Here is a 13383-nt window from a genome sequence, read left to right on the forward strand (position 1 = left end):
CAAAAATTGTGGTGATTTTTTTTAAAACTAATCTAACAAACATGGGCTTTTCTTTGCCTCCTGAGCCTTTAGGTGCCCTTTGGTCAGATTGTGATTCCAAGCTCTTCCCTGCAACCACCAGGACTAAAAAAACAATGAAAACAGAGATTCTCATCTGATTGCATGCCTCTGGGAACTGGGGCTTTAAGTACAACATCAAATATTGTGAGAGTTGGCAACACTAGTAGTATTAGGCCAGTTTTACAGTGGGGAGACCGAGGCATGGGGGAGCAAAGGGACTTGGCAAGATTACAGTGTATGTCAGTGGCAGGGCCAGTTTGAGAACTCAGGACTCAATTCCTAGCTCTTCCAAGTTCCAATAACTTGGTCTGATTGCCGAGGTTGATAGAAACTAGGAGATGCATTTTGCTAGAACTATGTAGTCCATATGTAAAATCATTAATGAGATTTTGTCAGTATCTGTGTCTCTCTGCTAGTTCCTGGGATTGAAGGGGCGCCTTCTGGTGGCTAATGTGACACCTGAAAATTCTTAGCTGTTTTTAAAAAAACTGAGTTAACTTTACTATATGCGGTGTAATGTGCATTCATTTTGCCGGTAGATGGGAGTTTAGCACAGAGAGCTGCATATTCAAATTCTGTTTGGGATTCCCTCTGGATTCTTGCACTAGCATTTATTTTGTTTTCTCTTAGTATGATCTAAGTGAATCTGTGAACTCTACAATCAATTTTTTAAACACCCAAAAAAAAAAAAGTTGCAGCAAGACTTGATTCCAAACATTTAATTTGTTGAAAATAATGAAGTCAAGACAGCAAAATCGTCTATCATGGGGAAAGGATTACTGAATAAATGGCCACACTTAATGGGACACAGTAAAGAGCACTCTCTCCCTTGCTCACAAATAAGAAATGAGTTACTGAGAGGCCCTAAAATAAATTGTTACTCTGCTTGATCTTAGCCACAAGGATATCACCCTCGCACCTTTTTATATGGCTGCCCTTTTCTACATTGGCTTCTGATGAGCGTATTAAAAGGATGCTGACATCTCAGGGAGACTTGCTAAATAAAGACATCTGCTTATGTATTTATATTTCTCCTATGATGCCTCAACACACCTGCTGCATCACTTCACCTCTCACTCCCCCTTGTTAACCTTTCCCCTGTTATTGTCTCTGGCTTGGGGCTCGTCACCTGCATAAGGCCCCAATATACAGCAAAGCTCCTCTTTAAGCACATGGAAAGTTCCGTTGAAGTCAATGGTTAAAGTTAAGCACGTACGTAAGTGCCCTTCTTCATCAGGTCCTAAACAAGTAACTCTAAATCTTGCAGGCAGCAATGCATAAATATATATCCTCCAGGGAGTGGGGGTGCATGTGAGTATAAATATTATACGTTACTCTCTTCAAAAACAGCTCAACCATTCTGTCTCAGTCATTCACTAAAATAAATTCCTCTCTGGGCAGAGACCAAGCCTGGGAAATTTCTGAGTGAGTGAAAACGGGAGGTTAGGAATGGAAACTGTTATGTGACCTTAATTAGAGTTTTGGGTTCTGAATAGCCGATGATCACATGCACCTTTGCATGAATGCCTTGTGGATAAGAAAATATTGTCACCCTGTTGGCATTTCTCGCCTGCTCTATGCACTTGTCAGGAATGCTGTGAAATATAGCCGTCTCTTGATCTTTTGCTTTGGGCACAACCTGGCTTCCCTCAGCTCCAATCCCCCCTCAGAGGCAGCTGCCAGAGTAGTGAAATGGCAGATGGATCACTCTGCAAGGCTTTCCAGTAGAGATCTCAGCAAAGTTTTCTGGCTTTGCTCTGATCTGCTTCACTTCATGTTCGTCTCTGCAAAGTGCACTCTTCTTTTGCTGAAGCACCTGAATTGGAACTGGCATTTAGTGTTTAGTACTAAAGGGTTTTGAAGTAAAGGTTCTTGTTCCATGACCTGTTGCCTTTATCCAGCCCACCACTGTGCACTGGAGCTGCTCTTCTTCACTAGTGATCTCTTTCTGAAACAAACATGAAATGGGCTCCCTAAAGAACAAGCATGTTCGTCCATGTATTTTTCACATTGATGTCTTGTTTCCAGCCAGGAGGCATTTCTGCTGTGAGTTACTGTTCCCTGTTAACTCACTACAGGGATTCAGGACAGATGCTTTTTCCACTTCTCATTGCAAACACAGTGGGCTTGAGTTTTCTTCAATATCTCTTAGCCAGCAATGTGTAGGGTTTGCCTAAGGATTGCTCTTCTTTGTTGCAATGTTGAAATCCATTCATTCAGTGGAACATTTCCCAGCTCTGTCACTGACCTGCTGTGTGACTTTGGGCAGATCACTTCACCTTCCCTGTGCCTCGGTTTCTCCTTATGTGCAATGGGGATAATGATACTTCCTATCACTCCTCCCCTCCCCTCTGTACTGTACTTGGAGAGTTTTAATGAAAAGCATGACTGAAGTGCTAGGTTTTATTATAATTGACTAGAGCTGGTCAGGAATTTTTGGATTAACTTTTTTGGTTGGGAAATGCCAATTTGTTGAAACCAAAACTTGTGGGAAAGGACTGATTTTTTTTTGATTTTTTTGTTATAAATTTTTCATTTTGAAAAAAAATTGGAAAAATGTTTCAAAGAGGACTCATGTTGACATTTTCTAAGCAAAAAAACAACAACCCTGTTTATTTCTGTTTGAAATGACTTTTGGTTTGACATTTAACGGGTTTTTTTAAAATTAAGACCTTGAAATCAAAACATATGAACTAAATCTCTCTCTCTCTTGATTGGATTGTCAGTTAGTGAAAATTTTCCAGATTTTGACTTTTCATCCTGATTTGGGAGAGGGAAATCTCAAAAGTTTCCCTGGGATGGGAAAATTAGTTCCTGTCCAGCTCTGTTACTGACCCTTAATAGGAGTCAAATGCTGAAAATGAGAACGTCGCTCCCCTACTCGGTTAAACATGGGGCACAACAGGTGAATATCACCTGGGAAAACAGAACGCTGGCTGGAGTGAGTGCAGCTGCCCCAAAGACCAAGAGAGCTGCGTTTCCAAGGCAGCATTGTCTCCACCACTGCTCACGCCTGTTATTGAGGCAGGGAGGTGATGACAATCCTCAGGTGTGCCCGAGGTGGGAGAGAGGAGCCAACACAGAGACAACCAAAGGAAGGAGGCTGATGCCAGTCCTGGGACATGTTGCAGTCAGTGGGAGTTTTGCCACAAATTACAGTGGGGCCAAAATTTGACCCACAATCTCTTTGCTGCTGAAAACAGATCACAACCTACTTGGAAGAGTAGTTTTCCATTAGCAGGTTAGCATGGCCTAAGGGCCCCCATGCCCTCCACAGCCAAATCTCAGGGCTTGTCTACATCACAAAGTTGCAGCGCTGGTGAGGGGGTTACAGCGCTGCAACATAGGAGGTGTACACATCTGCAGGGCATCACCAGCGCTGCAACTCCCTGTTTGCAGCGCTGGCCGTACTCCCGTTTTGTCTCGGGTGTAGAGGATCCAGCGCTGGTGATCCAGCGCTGGTAATCAAGTGTAGACACTTACCGTGGAATAAGCAGGTATCCCAGCATACCTGAGGATACCTCTCTGGTAATCAAGCAGGTCTCCTTCCCCGCGGTTTGCTCCGGTGTTCTCCGAATCCCCCCCCAAGTGGGTCTCCTTCCCCGCGGTTTGCAGGGGGGTTCGGGGAACGCGAGAGCAAACCGCGGGGAAGCAGGTCTCCTTCCCCGCGGTTTGCTCTCGCGTTCCCCGAACCCCCCTGCAAACCGCGGGGAAGGAGATCTGCTTGCACGGGGGTTCGGGGAACGCGAGAGCAAACCACAGGGAAGGAGACCTGCTTGCACGGGGGTTCGGGGAACGCGAGAGCAAACCGCGGGGAAGGAGACCTGCTTGCGGGGAGGGGGTTCGGGGAACGCGAGAGCAAACCGCGGGGAAGGAGACCTGCTTGCACGGGGGTTCGGGGAACGCGAGAGCAAACCGCGGGGAAGGAGATCTGCTTGCAGGGGGGTTCGGGGAACACTGGAGCAAACCGGGGAAGGAGACCTGCTTCCCTGCGGTTTGCTCTCGCATTCCCCGAACCCGCCTTGAAGCCGCCCAACAGCGCTGCAGTGTGGCCACATCTAACACCACTTGCAGTGCTGGTTGCTGTAAGTGTGGCCACTCTGCAGCGCTGGCCCTATACAGCTGTACTAATACAGCTGTAACAACCAGCGCTGCAAAATTGTAGATGTAGACATACCCATAGACTCATAGACTTTAAGGTCAGAAGGGACCATTATGATCATCTAGTCTGACCTCCTGCACAACGCAGGCCACAGAATCTCACCCACTCACTCCTGTATCAAACCTACGTCTGAGCCATTGAAGTCCTTAAATCATGGTTTAAAGACTTCAAGATGCAGACAATCTTCCAGCAAGTGATCCATGCCCCAGCCTGCAGAGGAAGGTGAAAAACCCCCAGGGCCTTCCCAACCCCAAATATGGTGATCAGCTAAACACTGAGCATGTGGGCAAGACTCACCAGCCAGACACCCAGGAAAGAATTCTCTGTAGTAACTCAGATCCCAGCCCATCTAACATCCCATCACAAGCCATTGGGCATATTTATGAAACTGATTTCAAAACAAGAGACCAACACTGGAAATGGCCTAACTAATGGGAACAGATAGGCCCAGGATTCAGAATTTTAAAGCACCCACCTTTCCATACTGTACCCCCTGCCCCCCAAGTTTGAGACAGTGTGCTGGTTCAGGCCTATCTCTACTAATAAGTAGCTCCTGCTCCTTGATGGCATTAGGGGCTCTTTGTTGCTGGTGGGTGAGATGGAAGCGTTCTTAATGAGTGGGCTCATTAAAGATCACAGAGGAAGGGGGTGATTGGCAAACTTTAGCATGGCTTATTCCTCTTCCCTAAATCTGGCTACAGTATTCTTCAGCTCCTGTCCCAAACTGTAGTGCATCATGGCTCGCTCTGCTGAACCTCTGTCATGGTCCATCTATCTTAGGTACTTATATGGCCCCCATCACGGCAGGTATCTGTAATGTATTTGTCCTCACAACACCCCTGTGAAGTATGGCAGAACTGTTATCCCTAGTGTACCCCTGGGAAACTGAGGCACAGAGAGACTAAGTGGCCCACCCAAGGTCACACATGAAACTGAACATTTGTCTGACAAATTTGAGACAATCACCTTACCCAGTGGACTGTTTTTCCGCTTCACCTCCATGCCAGGTGCAGAATAGCTGTACGTATGGGCTGTTCTTGGGAACCTTCAGTTGAGTTGCATTTTATTTTAAATGGTAAAACTGTCCAGGCAGTCCTTGGACTCACGCCGCAATTGGTTCCTGAACATCACGTCTTAAGTGGAAACGTTGTAACTTGATTTTCTCACAGGAACAATGTCGACTTGAGCGTCGTAAAGTCGAAAGCAACATCAGAAAGTTGAAACAGGATGTCAGTTTGGAAACGTTGTAAATGCTGTTGGCTGTAACTCAAACATCGTAAAGTTGAGGACTGCCTGTAATATATTGTTGTTACATGGAGGGCGTTAAGATGGGATCCTCTGAAGAGGAGCATAGGAACAGCTTCCTGTAGACTTGATTTTAGTGTAAACTTGAAGAGAAGTCAAAACCATAGTTAACTTTGGAGGAGGGGGGTGGTAATTGCAATTAATCTGGAGGTGAAAGATAATTTAATGTTTTAGCATAAAATACTTTAAAATCTTCTTTTAGCAGACACTTTAATCCCACAGTGCCCTCTAGTGGTGAAATTTCAGAGTGAACAGTTTTCCGGTGTTCACTTTTACCAGTCTCTAATGCTTTATCAGCTCACCTAACACCTTCTTGTTCTCTCCTTGCTTTAGAAAATGGGTCCCCTTTATCACATGTCAATGACTTGCTCCCTCAGATCTCTGTCTCTGTCCCTCCCTCGGTCATTGCAATCCCAAACCAAGCTCTGATTCAAGTGGCCTGCTTACACACTCCTGGAGTCTGACACAACTAGGGTGATCAGATGTCCCAACTTTATATGGACAGTCCTGATTTGGGCCTTTTTCTTATATTGGCTCCGATTACCCACCACCCCCTGTCCCAATTTTCCACACGTGCTGTCTGGTCACCCTAGACACAACTGAAGCTGGGACTTGTGGCTGTACAGGAAAACACCATGAGACAAAACTGGCCAAACTCCTACTGACTTCAATGACCTCACTGGCGGAGGATTAAGGATTCCAGGGTTTGGCCTCTTGTGACATACCACGTGTGACTCACCCCAGTGATCCTGCGTCAGCCGCAGACAGCAGCCTTTGAAAGTACACAGCTCTCCAGAGAGCGCAAAACACTTTGTGAAAATCAGTAGCTGCAATTCCCGGTCACAAAGAAAGGACTGACGCCTGCTGGCTCTGGAGAACAGGTCAGACCCAAATCACAGCCGATTTAGCCTGCCTCCTGGGCTCCAGTCCAACACCATGTGTATTTCATTCTAAGCTGCAGAAAGCTACATATCGCCTGCCCTTGTGATGGCCCTGGAATTTACTGGAAAAGCCTGTCTGCTGACCCCATACTATCCTCGATCCACATACACATTGCCCATTGGGAATATTGGGAATTGAGTCTTGGCTTTGGTGTGACTATTAGGACGCTGATGTCTGTGGGAGTCTGTCTCCACTCTAAGCCCTTCTATTGCCCTGTGTGACCTTATCTCAGGAAGAAAGCAATCTCTGTTAACTATTGTAAAGATAATATGGGGACGTGTTTGTCTGAGAACATTGTGCTTCCCAGTAGCAAATCATCTGTGTGCACTCTCTGGGCAAGGGCCCAAAGAATGCATGTAAGATAAAGTCTTGTTCATATGCTGGGGATGACATTATGCCTATGGGCTGATTCTCAAGCTGATTTACAAGAGCCATCTCCATTGGCTTCAGTGGTGCTATACCAGTTTTCAGCAGATGAAATTCTGACTGTGTGTTTGCTCAGATGTGCCTGTTGTTTCCCCGCCCGTGCAGCCCTGCTCACTTGAGAGCAAGGAGGCAGGGATTTTGAGACTCACTTTTGCTCATTACAGAGGGCTAGGCCTAGTGCTTAACCATACGTGCCCCCATGTGTAGCCTCTGCTCATATGTACCCTGGAGTGCAACAGGCTTGCACATGGTGTGCTGTGCAAGGACTTGCAGGATCCAGACCTTATCGTGTACCTACAGGTATTTAGCAAGAACTAAGGCTACGTTGTAGTCACAGGTATTTTTAGTAAAAGTCATGGACAGGTCATGAATTGTACTATATCCCCCTGACTAAAACTTGGGCCGGGGGGCTACGGGTGCTCTGGAGAGGGAGGTCTGGGGGTGATGCAGGTGCTGGGGGGTGGCCCAGGACTTACGCTAGTGCTAGAGGGGGCATGGGTGGGTGGCTGCACATGGCCCAGGACCTCTGCCAGCGCTGGGGGTGGAGGAAGTCTGGGACCTCAGCTGGCACTGCAGGAGTGGGGAGTTGGCAGGACTGGCAGGCTCTCTACCCAGCTCTGACTGGTATGTCCCTGCAGCTCACAGGGGGAGGGAAGGCCGGGGGGCTCTGCACACTGCTCCCACCACAGGCATCAGCTCTGCAGCTCCCTTAGGCCGGGAACTGCAGCCAATGGGAGCAGCGAGGGCGGTGCACAGAGCCCCCTGTTCCCTCCGCCTAGGAGCTTCAGGGACATGCCAGCCACTTCCGGCGAGGCCTTCTCCAGGTAAGCACCGCCCCACACCCCAACCCCCTACCCCTGCCCTGAGGCCCCCTACCCCTGCCCAAACCGTCGGGCAGCTCCTGAGCCAGCCGCACTGGCCATTGCAAAAATCATGGAACCGTGACCTCCGTGGCAGAGACACAGCCTTAGCAATAACACATATGGGGCTATTTCACAGTGGATCCCTCAGTTAACAAAACTCGGACTTTGCATGCGCACACAATTATTATTATTGTCTAGCACTATTCTGATGATTAATATTACATATTGGCATATAAACAAATGATTTGTGCATAATTCTGTGCATATCTACACACACACAGCAGATCCTTGCCCGTTCCCGTGTTGACTGGCAAAGCACCTGTGAATCAGTGAACCTTGTCATCTAGCAAAAAAGTGTTCAAACACGCTGATAACGCCTGAATGCTGCATTGCAAAAAGTGTGCTGCTTTCCTTTCGTCAGCTGCAGTTTGATTTGAATGCTGATGCTGTGGAGAGTTTGAATAAGTGTACTGTGGAGTATTTGATAAAAGTACCATTGTCTCCGTCACTTGCGGCTTTGCTGGAGTGCAGATAGATGGGAGAGATCCTGCCAGCTTTAGTGTAGAGTTTCAGGTTAGTAAGTTTCTCCTGCACATTCACTGTGCCATATATATGCCTGAGTCTGAAATGTGGCAGATGGCAGTGTGTGCTCGTATCTAGCAATCTCCAGCACACAGTCTGAAGTGGGGACTGGATGGGATTTATCTTAGCTCAAGATCAGTGTTTCCCATTATGCTGAGTTAAGCCATGCTCTGTAGGCCGCGACTTATTCTTTCTCAGTGGGTCTATTGCAATGTTACCTTTGCCTCTCAAAGTGCGTCAAGACAATATTGCAAGTGAATCCTCTTAGATAACTAGTAACATCAAGAAGTGTTTTCCCTTTAAAAAGCATCCACCTTGGTAACAGTACCAAGCTAGCATAGTGCTTTGGACAAATCCAGCCCTAGCACTGCCTCCATCCCCTCTTGCCGTATCTAGAGACACTCCCTTCCCTCTGCCTGCCCACCCCCCCGTCCATCCATGTCCGTGCCCACCCATAAACAAATCCAATAGCCCCACAGTACTCCAGGGGCTAGCAGAAAGTTGATCTGCTTATTTTTAGAAACCTCTGCAGTCTTCATCCAGCCCCCGCTCCTCTGCCCCGCACCAGCTTCCTTCATGCATTTTTACACTGATGGCAAGAGATCCTTTTCCTCTGCAGCTCCCACCCCCTGCAACAGTCTTCCCTGGACCCCATTTCTCTGAGAGAGATCCCATTCCCCTAGTGTTTGAGCCGTGAAGAGGCTCATAACACCATAATGTCTGAACACCTCACAGACATTAGTAAACATACCCTTTCCTCACCAATGTGAAGTAAAGGAGGAGTATCCTTATTTTACAGAGGGGGAAGAGGAGCACAAAGAGATTAAGGCTTGGAGTGTCAAAGGAGCTCAAGTGATTTAGGAGCAGAAGTCCTGTTGACCTTCCATAGGATTTAGGCATACACTGGGCTTTTGAAATTCCTACCATAAGTGACTTACCCAAGGTCACACCCATAGTTTGCATTGAAGAGGGAAATCGAATCCTGATCTCCCAGCCTGGTGCTTTAACCACAAGGCCACCATCTCTCCCTTGCATCATTTACAAAAATCTCCTCAGAGACCCTCTCTTTTTCCCAGCCTCTTGCTTTCTCTCTCCCCTTATTGGTCTTGATTTCGGTACCAGTATCGGTGAGCTCTGTTTGCACGCAAGACACTGGAGGGGGTAATGGTTGCTCCATTGCATCAGTTATTAAAGCCAAGCCGCACTCTTGAAGGAACTAATATGCTCAGAACTAAGGCAAAGTTATTTCTGGCCAGGCAAACTCTTGCATTCTGCCCAGCCAGGCTTTCGTCAGGGCACATGTTTTTTTTTCAGTAGCCTTGGTGTTCCTTCATGGGTATTAACAGGCCACTGCTTTTCTCCAGCTCCCCTCTGCCCCCAGCTGTGCAGATCATTTCTCTGATTGCTGAGAACTGCACTATGAGAAAATGCTTCAGGCTGAAATAAAGTTTCGGGTAAAAGGGCTGGGAGGCTGCGGTTAACCAGTGCGTTATCGATCCATCAAGGTGTCAGGGCAGCAGCAGACAGCTTCTCTGGATGGCTTCGCAGAGGGGACAAGGGATGCAGTCCACTGCCAAACTGAAGTGTGAGTTCGATATACAGAGCACAGGCAGAGGCAGGGTAGTGGAGAGAGAAATGGCCCAGCTGCACTGGGACTCAGATAGCTCCTTGCAGGCCCCAAGGGGGCATGAGCCCCATCCAGCTCCTTTGATGTCAAGACAACACCCTCTTCACCTGCCTCCATGAACAGTGTGATGCTGGGGCACATCAATGGAGTGGCAGGGTGGGAGCCGCAGCTTTCAGGGAGCATTTCAACAGCTGAAAGGGCACATTTCACCTTCTATTATACCAGCTCAATATGTCTGGGGTAGGCTGGCCTCAGGCACTGAAAACATCCAGACCTGTCTGGTAAATGTCCGGTATTAAACTTGGCTGGACACAGATGAGGATTTCTCTAATGGAATCTGCCCTGGGAGAAAAGTTGTCTGCTGTAGCTTGTGCTCGTAACAGTGCATCCTGGGAAGTGACCCTACCAGTTGGGACCTGGGCACATGTGGCTACTAAGCTATTTGTTGCACTTACCATGAAAATCAGGGTCCAGACACCCCAACAGAAGAACAGGGGGTCTGAACCCCAAAGAATAAGCAATTGAATTAACTGCTCATGTACAATGTTCTTGTGCATAAAAATATATCGAGTAAGGTCTCCTATGAAAGCTTGTAATGTTCTGAACTTGATGGTCATTATGAGATATGTTTACAAACTGTGGTCATGAGTTCATGTATTTGTCTGTATATATAAAACTGTACTCCTAATTTGTGCTACAACATTCAGCTCCACCTCCTGTCGCGACGGTGGGCAGTCAGCCAGGGAGGGACTGCTTCCCCAACCAGATGAGACTAGCTTCAAGCACCTAGGAGAAGACAAATGGTGGGCCTTTACAGTTAATGGGAAGACATTGAGACACCCTGGCTATCAAGTCAAGAGGGAACTTCTCCTGCTCTCAGTGACCATGCAAGAGAGAGAGAGAACTGCAAACCCTTTTAAAAGAGAAGGGTTTCGAAGTGAAATCTAGCCAGAAACTGAGGGACAGCATCTAGGCAGGACGCTGTCTGGGAAACACTGATCACCCTTGCAGTTAGGAGGTATGCTGGTATAACCCACACACCTCCTGGGCATGGTGTTCTGTCCCATCTAGTGGCACTAAGCCCACTTAAAGAGAGAGGTACAATGAGTCTGCTCTGCAGCCTTAGCTAACAGCCAGTTGGCTTTTAGCTCACGCTTTAGAGGCTCATGCACTAAACTCCAGAGATCCCCGGTTCGATCCTGTCCACTGACGACTGGGATCTGTTGACATTACACTCAGACACTGTTCAAAGGCAATAGGTACCTTGTATTAAAACAGAGGTTTCATCTAATTTAAAAGAGTAAAGCCTGAGGTTCCATTTTGATGTTTATTTTCTGTGCAACTTACATGTGTTTGCTTCCCCTCACGATTTCATCTTTGGCTCTGGGGGGTTTTGTGCTTATTAAGCTTTTTGTTCATTTTTATCCCAAGCAGGTCTCTGGTATGCAAACCGTATGGAGTGTACATGTCCGAGCAGGCTGGGGGCTGGTTTCACACCTTCTGAGACTGACAAACCAGTAGGGAAAAGTCCGAGTATCTGTTAGTTAAGAACTCAGCATGGACAGGTTTGGGGAGATTCGGGACTGGGAGGGCTTGGGGTCACCAGCAAAGTGTAACTAGGCTGAGGGGGCCAGGGTAAGACTTTGTGCGTGTGGAGGGGATACTGGTGTCAGGGCTCTGAACCAAAAATGCCCAGCATAAAGGCACCAACATTACAGGGCAGGTGGTGACAGAACCTCTTCCTGGTCTGGGTGGTCCCCAAAATGTCTCACTTACAAACCATCCCTTCAGGTGTATAGAAATCCTTCTTGGCATTCAACCCCACCCATCCCTCTCCTCTGAGGAGCTGGGGCAGAGCAGAGAGCGCTATGGGGGAGCCCTTGTGTTGAAAGCATGTGTCCAACCAGCATGACATCTCCATGTTCTGCAACCATGTTTCTCAAACTGGAGGTCCTGGTCCAAAGGGGGGTCACAAGGCTATTGTAGGGAGATCACGAGATCACAACAATGTCGTTGGGGGTAAAGAGGCGTTGTGGAGGATACAGCAGCTGCCGCTCTCTGGCCACCCTGCTGTGAAGGCAGTACCACCAGCAGCAGCACTGCAGACATAAGGGTGGCAATATCATGAGTGTGCACCTATGATTATGTACTGTAATTTGCTATCACTTGCAGGTGGAGGGGTGTCACAGCCTGAAATATTTTCAAACGGCGGCCCAGCAAAAAAGCGTTTGAGAACCCCGCTCTACAATATTCTTTGGAAGCAAATCTTGACTTGAGTCAGTACGGCTTGGATTTGGCCCAATGTGTGATGAACAATTTGTGCCTGGTGTTTAATTTCCCTGTGTTGTTTTCTGCTTCTTTGCAGGGATTCTGTTTACAATGCTGGTATTTGGACCAGCCTGTGGATTTATCTTGGGCTCCTTCTGTACCAAAATCTATGTGGACGCTGTCTTCATTGACACAAGTAAGGCGAATTGTTTCTGAGTTGCTGTTAAAGAGCATTAACGATGTATTGCAGGACTAAAATGTTGAGATTCACCCATAAAGCCCCCTCTCACTGAGTCTCTTAGGCTCATGAGCATAACAAAGCACAAGGAAATCCTTTTGAGTGAGACTCAGCTGCTGGGTGGGATTCAAAGCCTTTCACCTCGATCCCAGTGGAGAAGAAGTTGGAAGTGGTTGGAAATTGTTACCATCTGGGGTGGTTTGGAATCTTATGTTAAATGAGTCTGAGGGGATCATAGTCCATTTCTTAGTACACAGATGTCCACGTCAAGATGCCACCATCACAGCTAGTGCTAGCTAGCTCCCATGAATGCAGCCTCCACCAAGGGACTGAGGACAGTATAGGCCATGGAGAACAAACCCCCCGTTTTGCCGCTATAGGAAGTCTTTGCAGCCTAGGGTAGAGTAGCGTGACCAGATGTCTCAATTTTATAGGGACAATCCTGATTTTGGGGTCTTTTTCTTATATAGGCTCCTATTACCTCCCACCTCCTGTCCCGATTTTTCGTATTTGCTGTCTGGTCACCCTAGGGTAGAGGCATATCAATAAGGAAGCTTCTGGTGCTGTCTGTGCACTACCTCTCTCAGTGATAGTTGCTATGTGACTCTCCTCCCTGAGCCCTGTTCTTTATTTTTTCACAGTTAATGATATTCTGAATGTCTCTCTCTCTCTCTCGATCTGTCTTTCTGTCTCCTCTTCTATTATTAGCTATATTATTCCTTTTTTCAGTAGAGTCCAGTTACACCAGGGGTGGGCAAACTTTTTGCCCCAAGGGCCGCATCTGGGCAGGGAAATTGCATGCGGGGCCATGAATGTAGGGCTGGGGCAGGGGGCTCAGGGCTGCAGTAGAGGTGCAGGGTGTGGCAGGAGGCTCAGGGCAGAGGGTTGGGGTGCAATAGAGGTGCGGAAT

General features: G+C 47.6%; 1 protein-coding gene across 1 annotated transcript in view; it reads left to right on the forward strand.

Annotated features, from left to right (window-relative positions):
• Positions 1 to 13383, forward strand: part of SLCO3A1 (solute carrier organic anion transporter family member 3A1) — a 211214-nt gene that overhangs the window by 141617 nt on the left and 56214 nt on the right. The window contains exon 3 of the mRNA XM_050967407.1: positions 12333 to 12431. Coding sequence (XP_050823364.1) covers positions 12333 to 12431 — 99 coding nt within the window. The remainder of the gene's footprint in view (positions 1 to 12332; positions 12432 to 13383) is intronic.

The sequence above is a fragment of the Gopherus flavomarginatus genome, chromosome 9 (assembly GCF_025201925.1).
Source record: "Gopherus flavomarginatus isolate rGopFla2 chromosome 9, rGopFla2.mat.asm, whole genome shotgun sequence".
NCBI classification, from domain to species: Eukaryota; Metazoa; Chordata; order Testudines; family Testudinidae; genus Gopherus; species Gopherus flavomarginatus.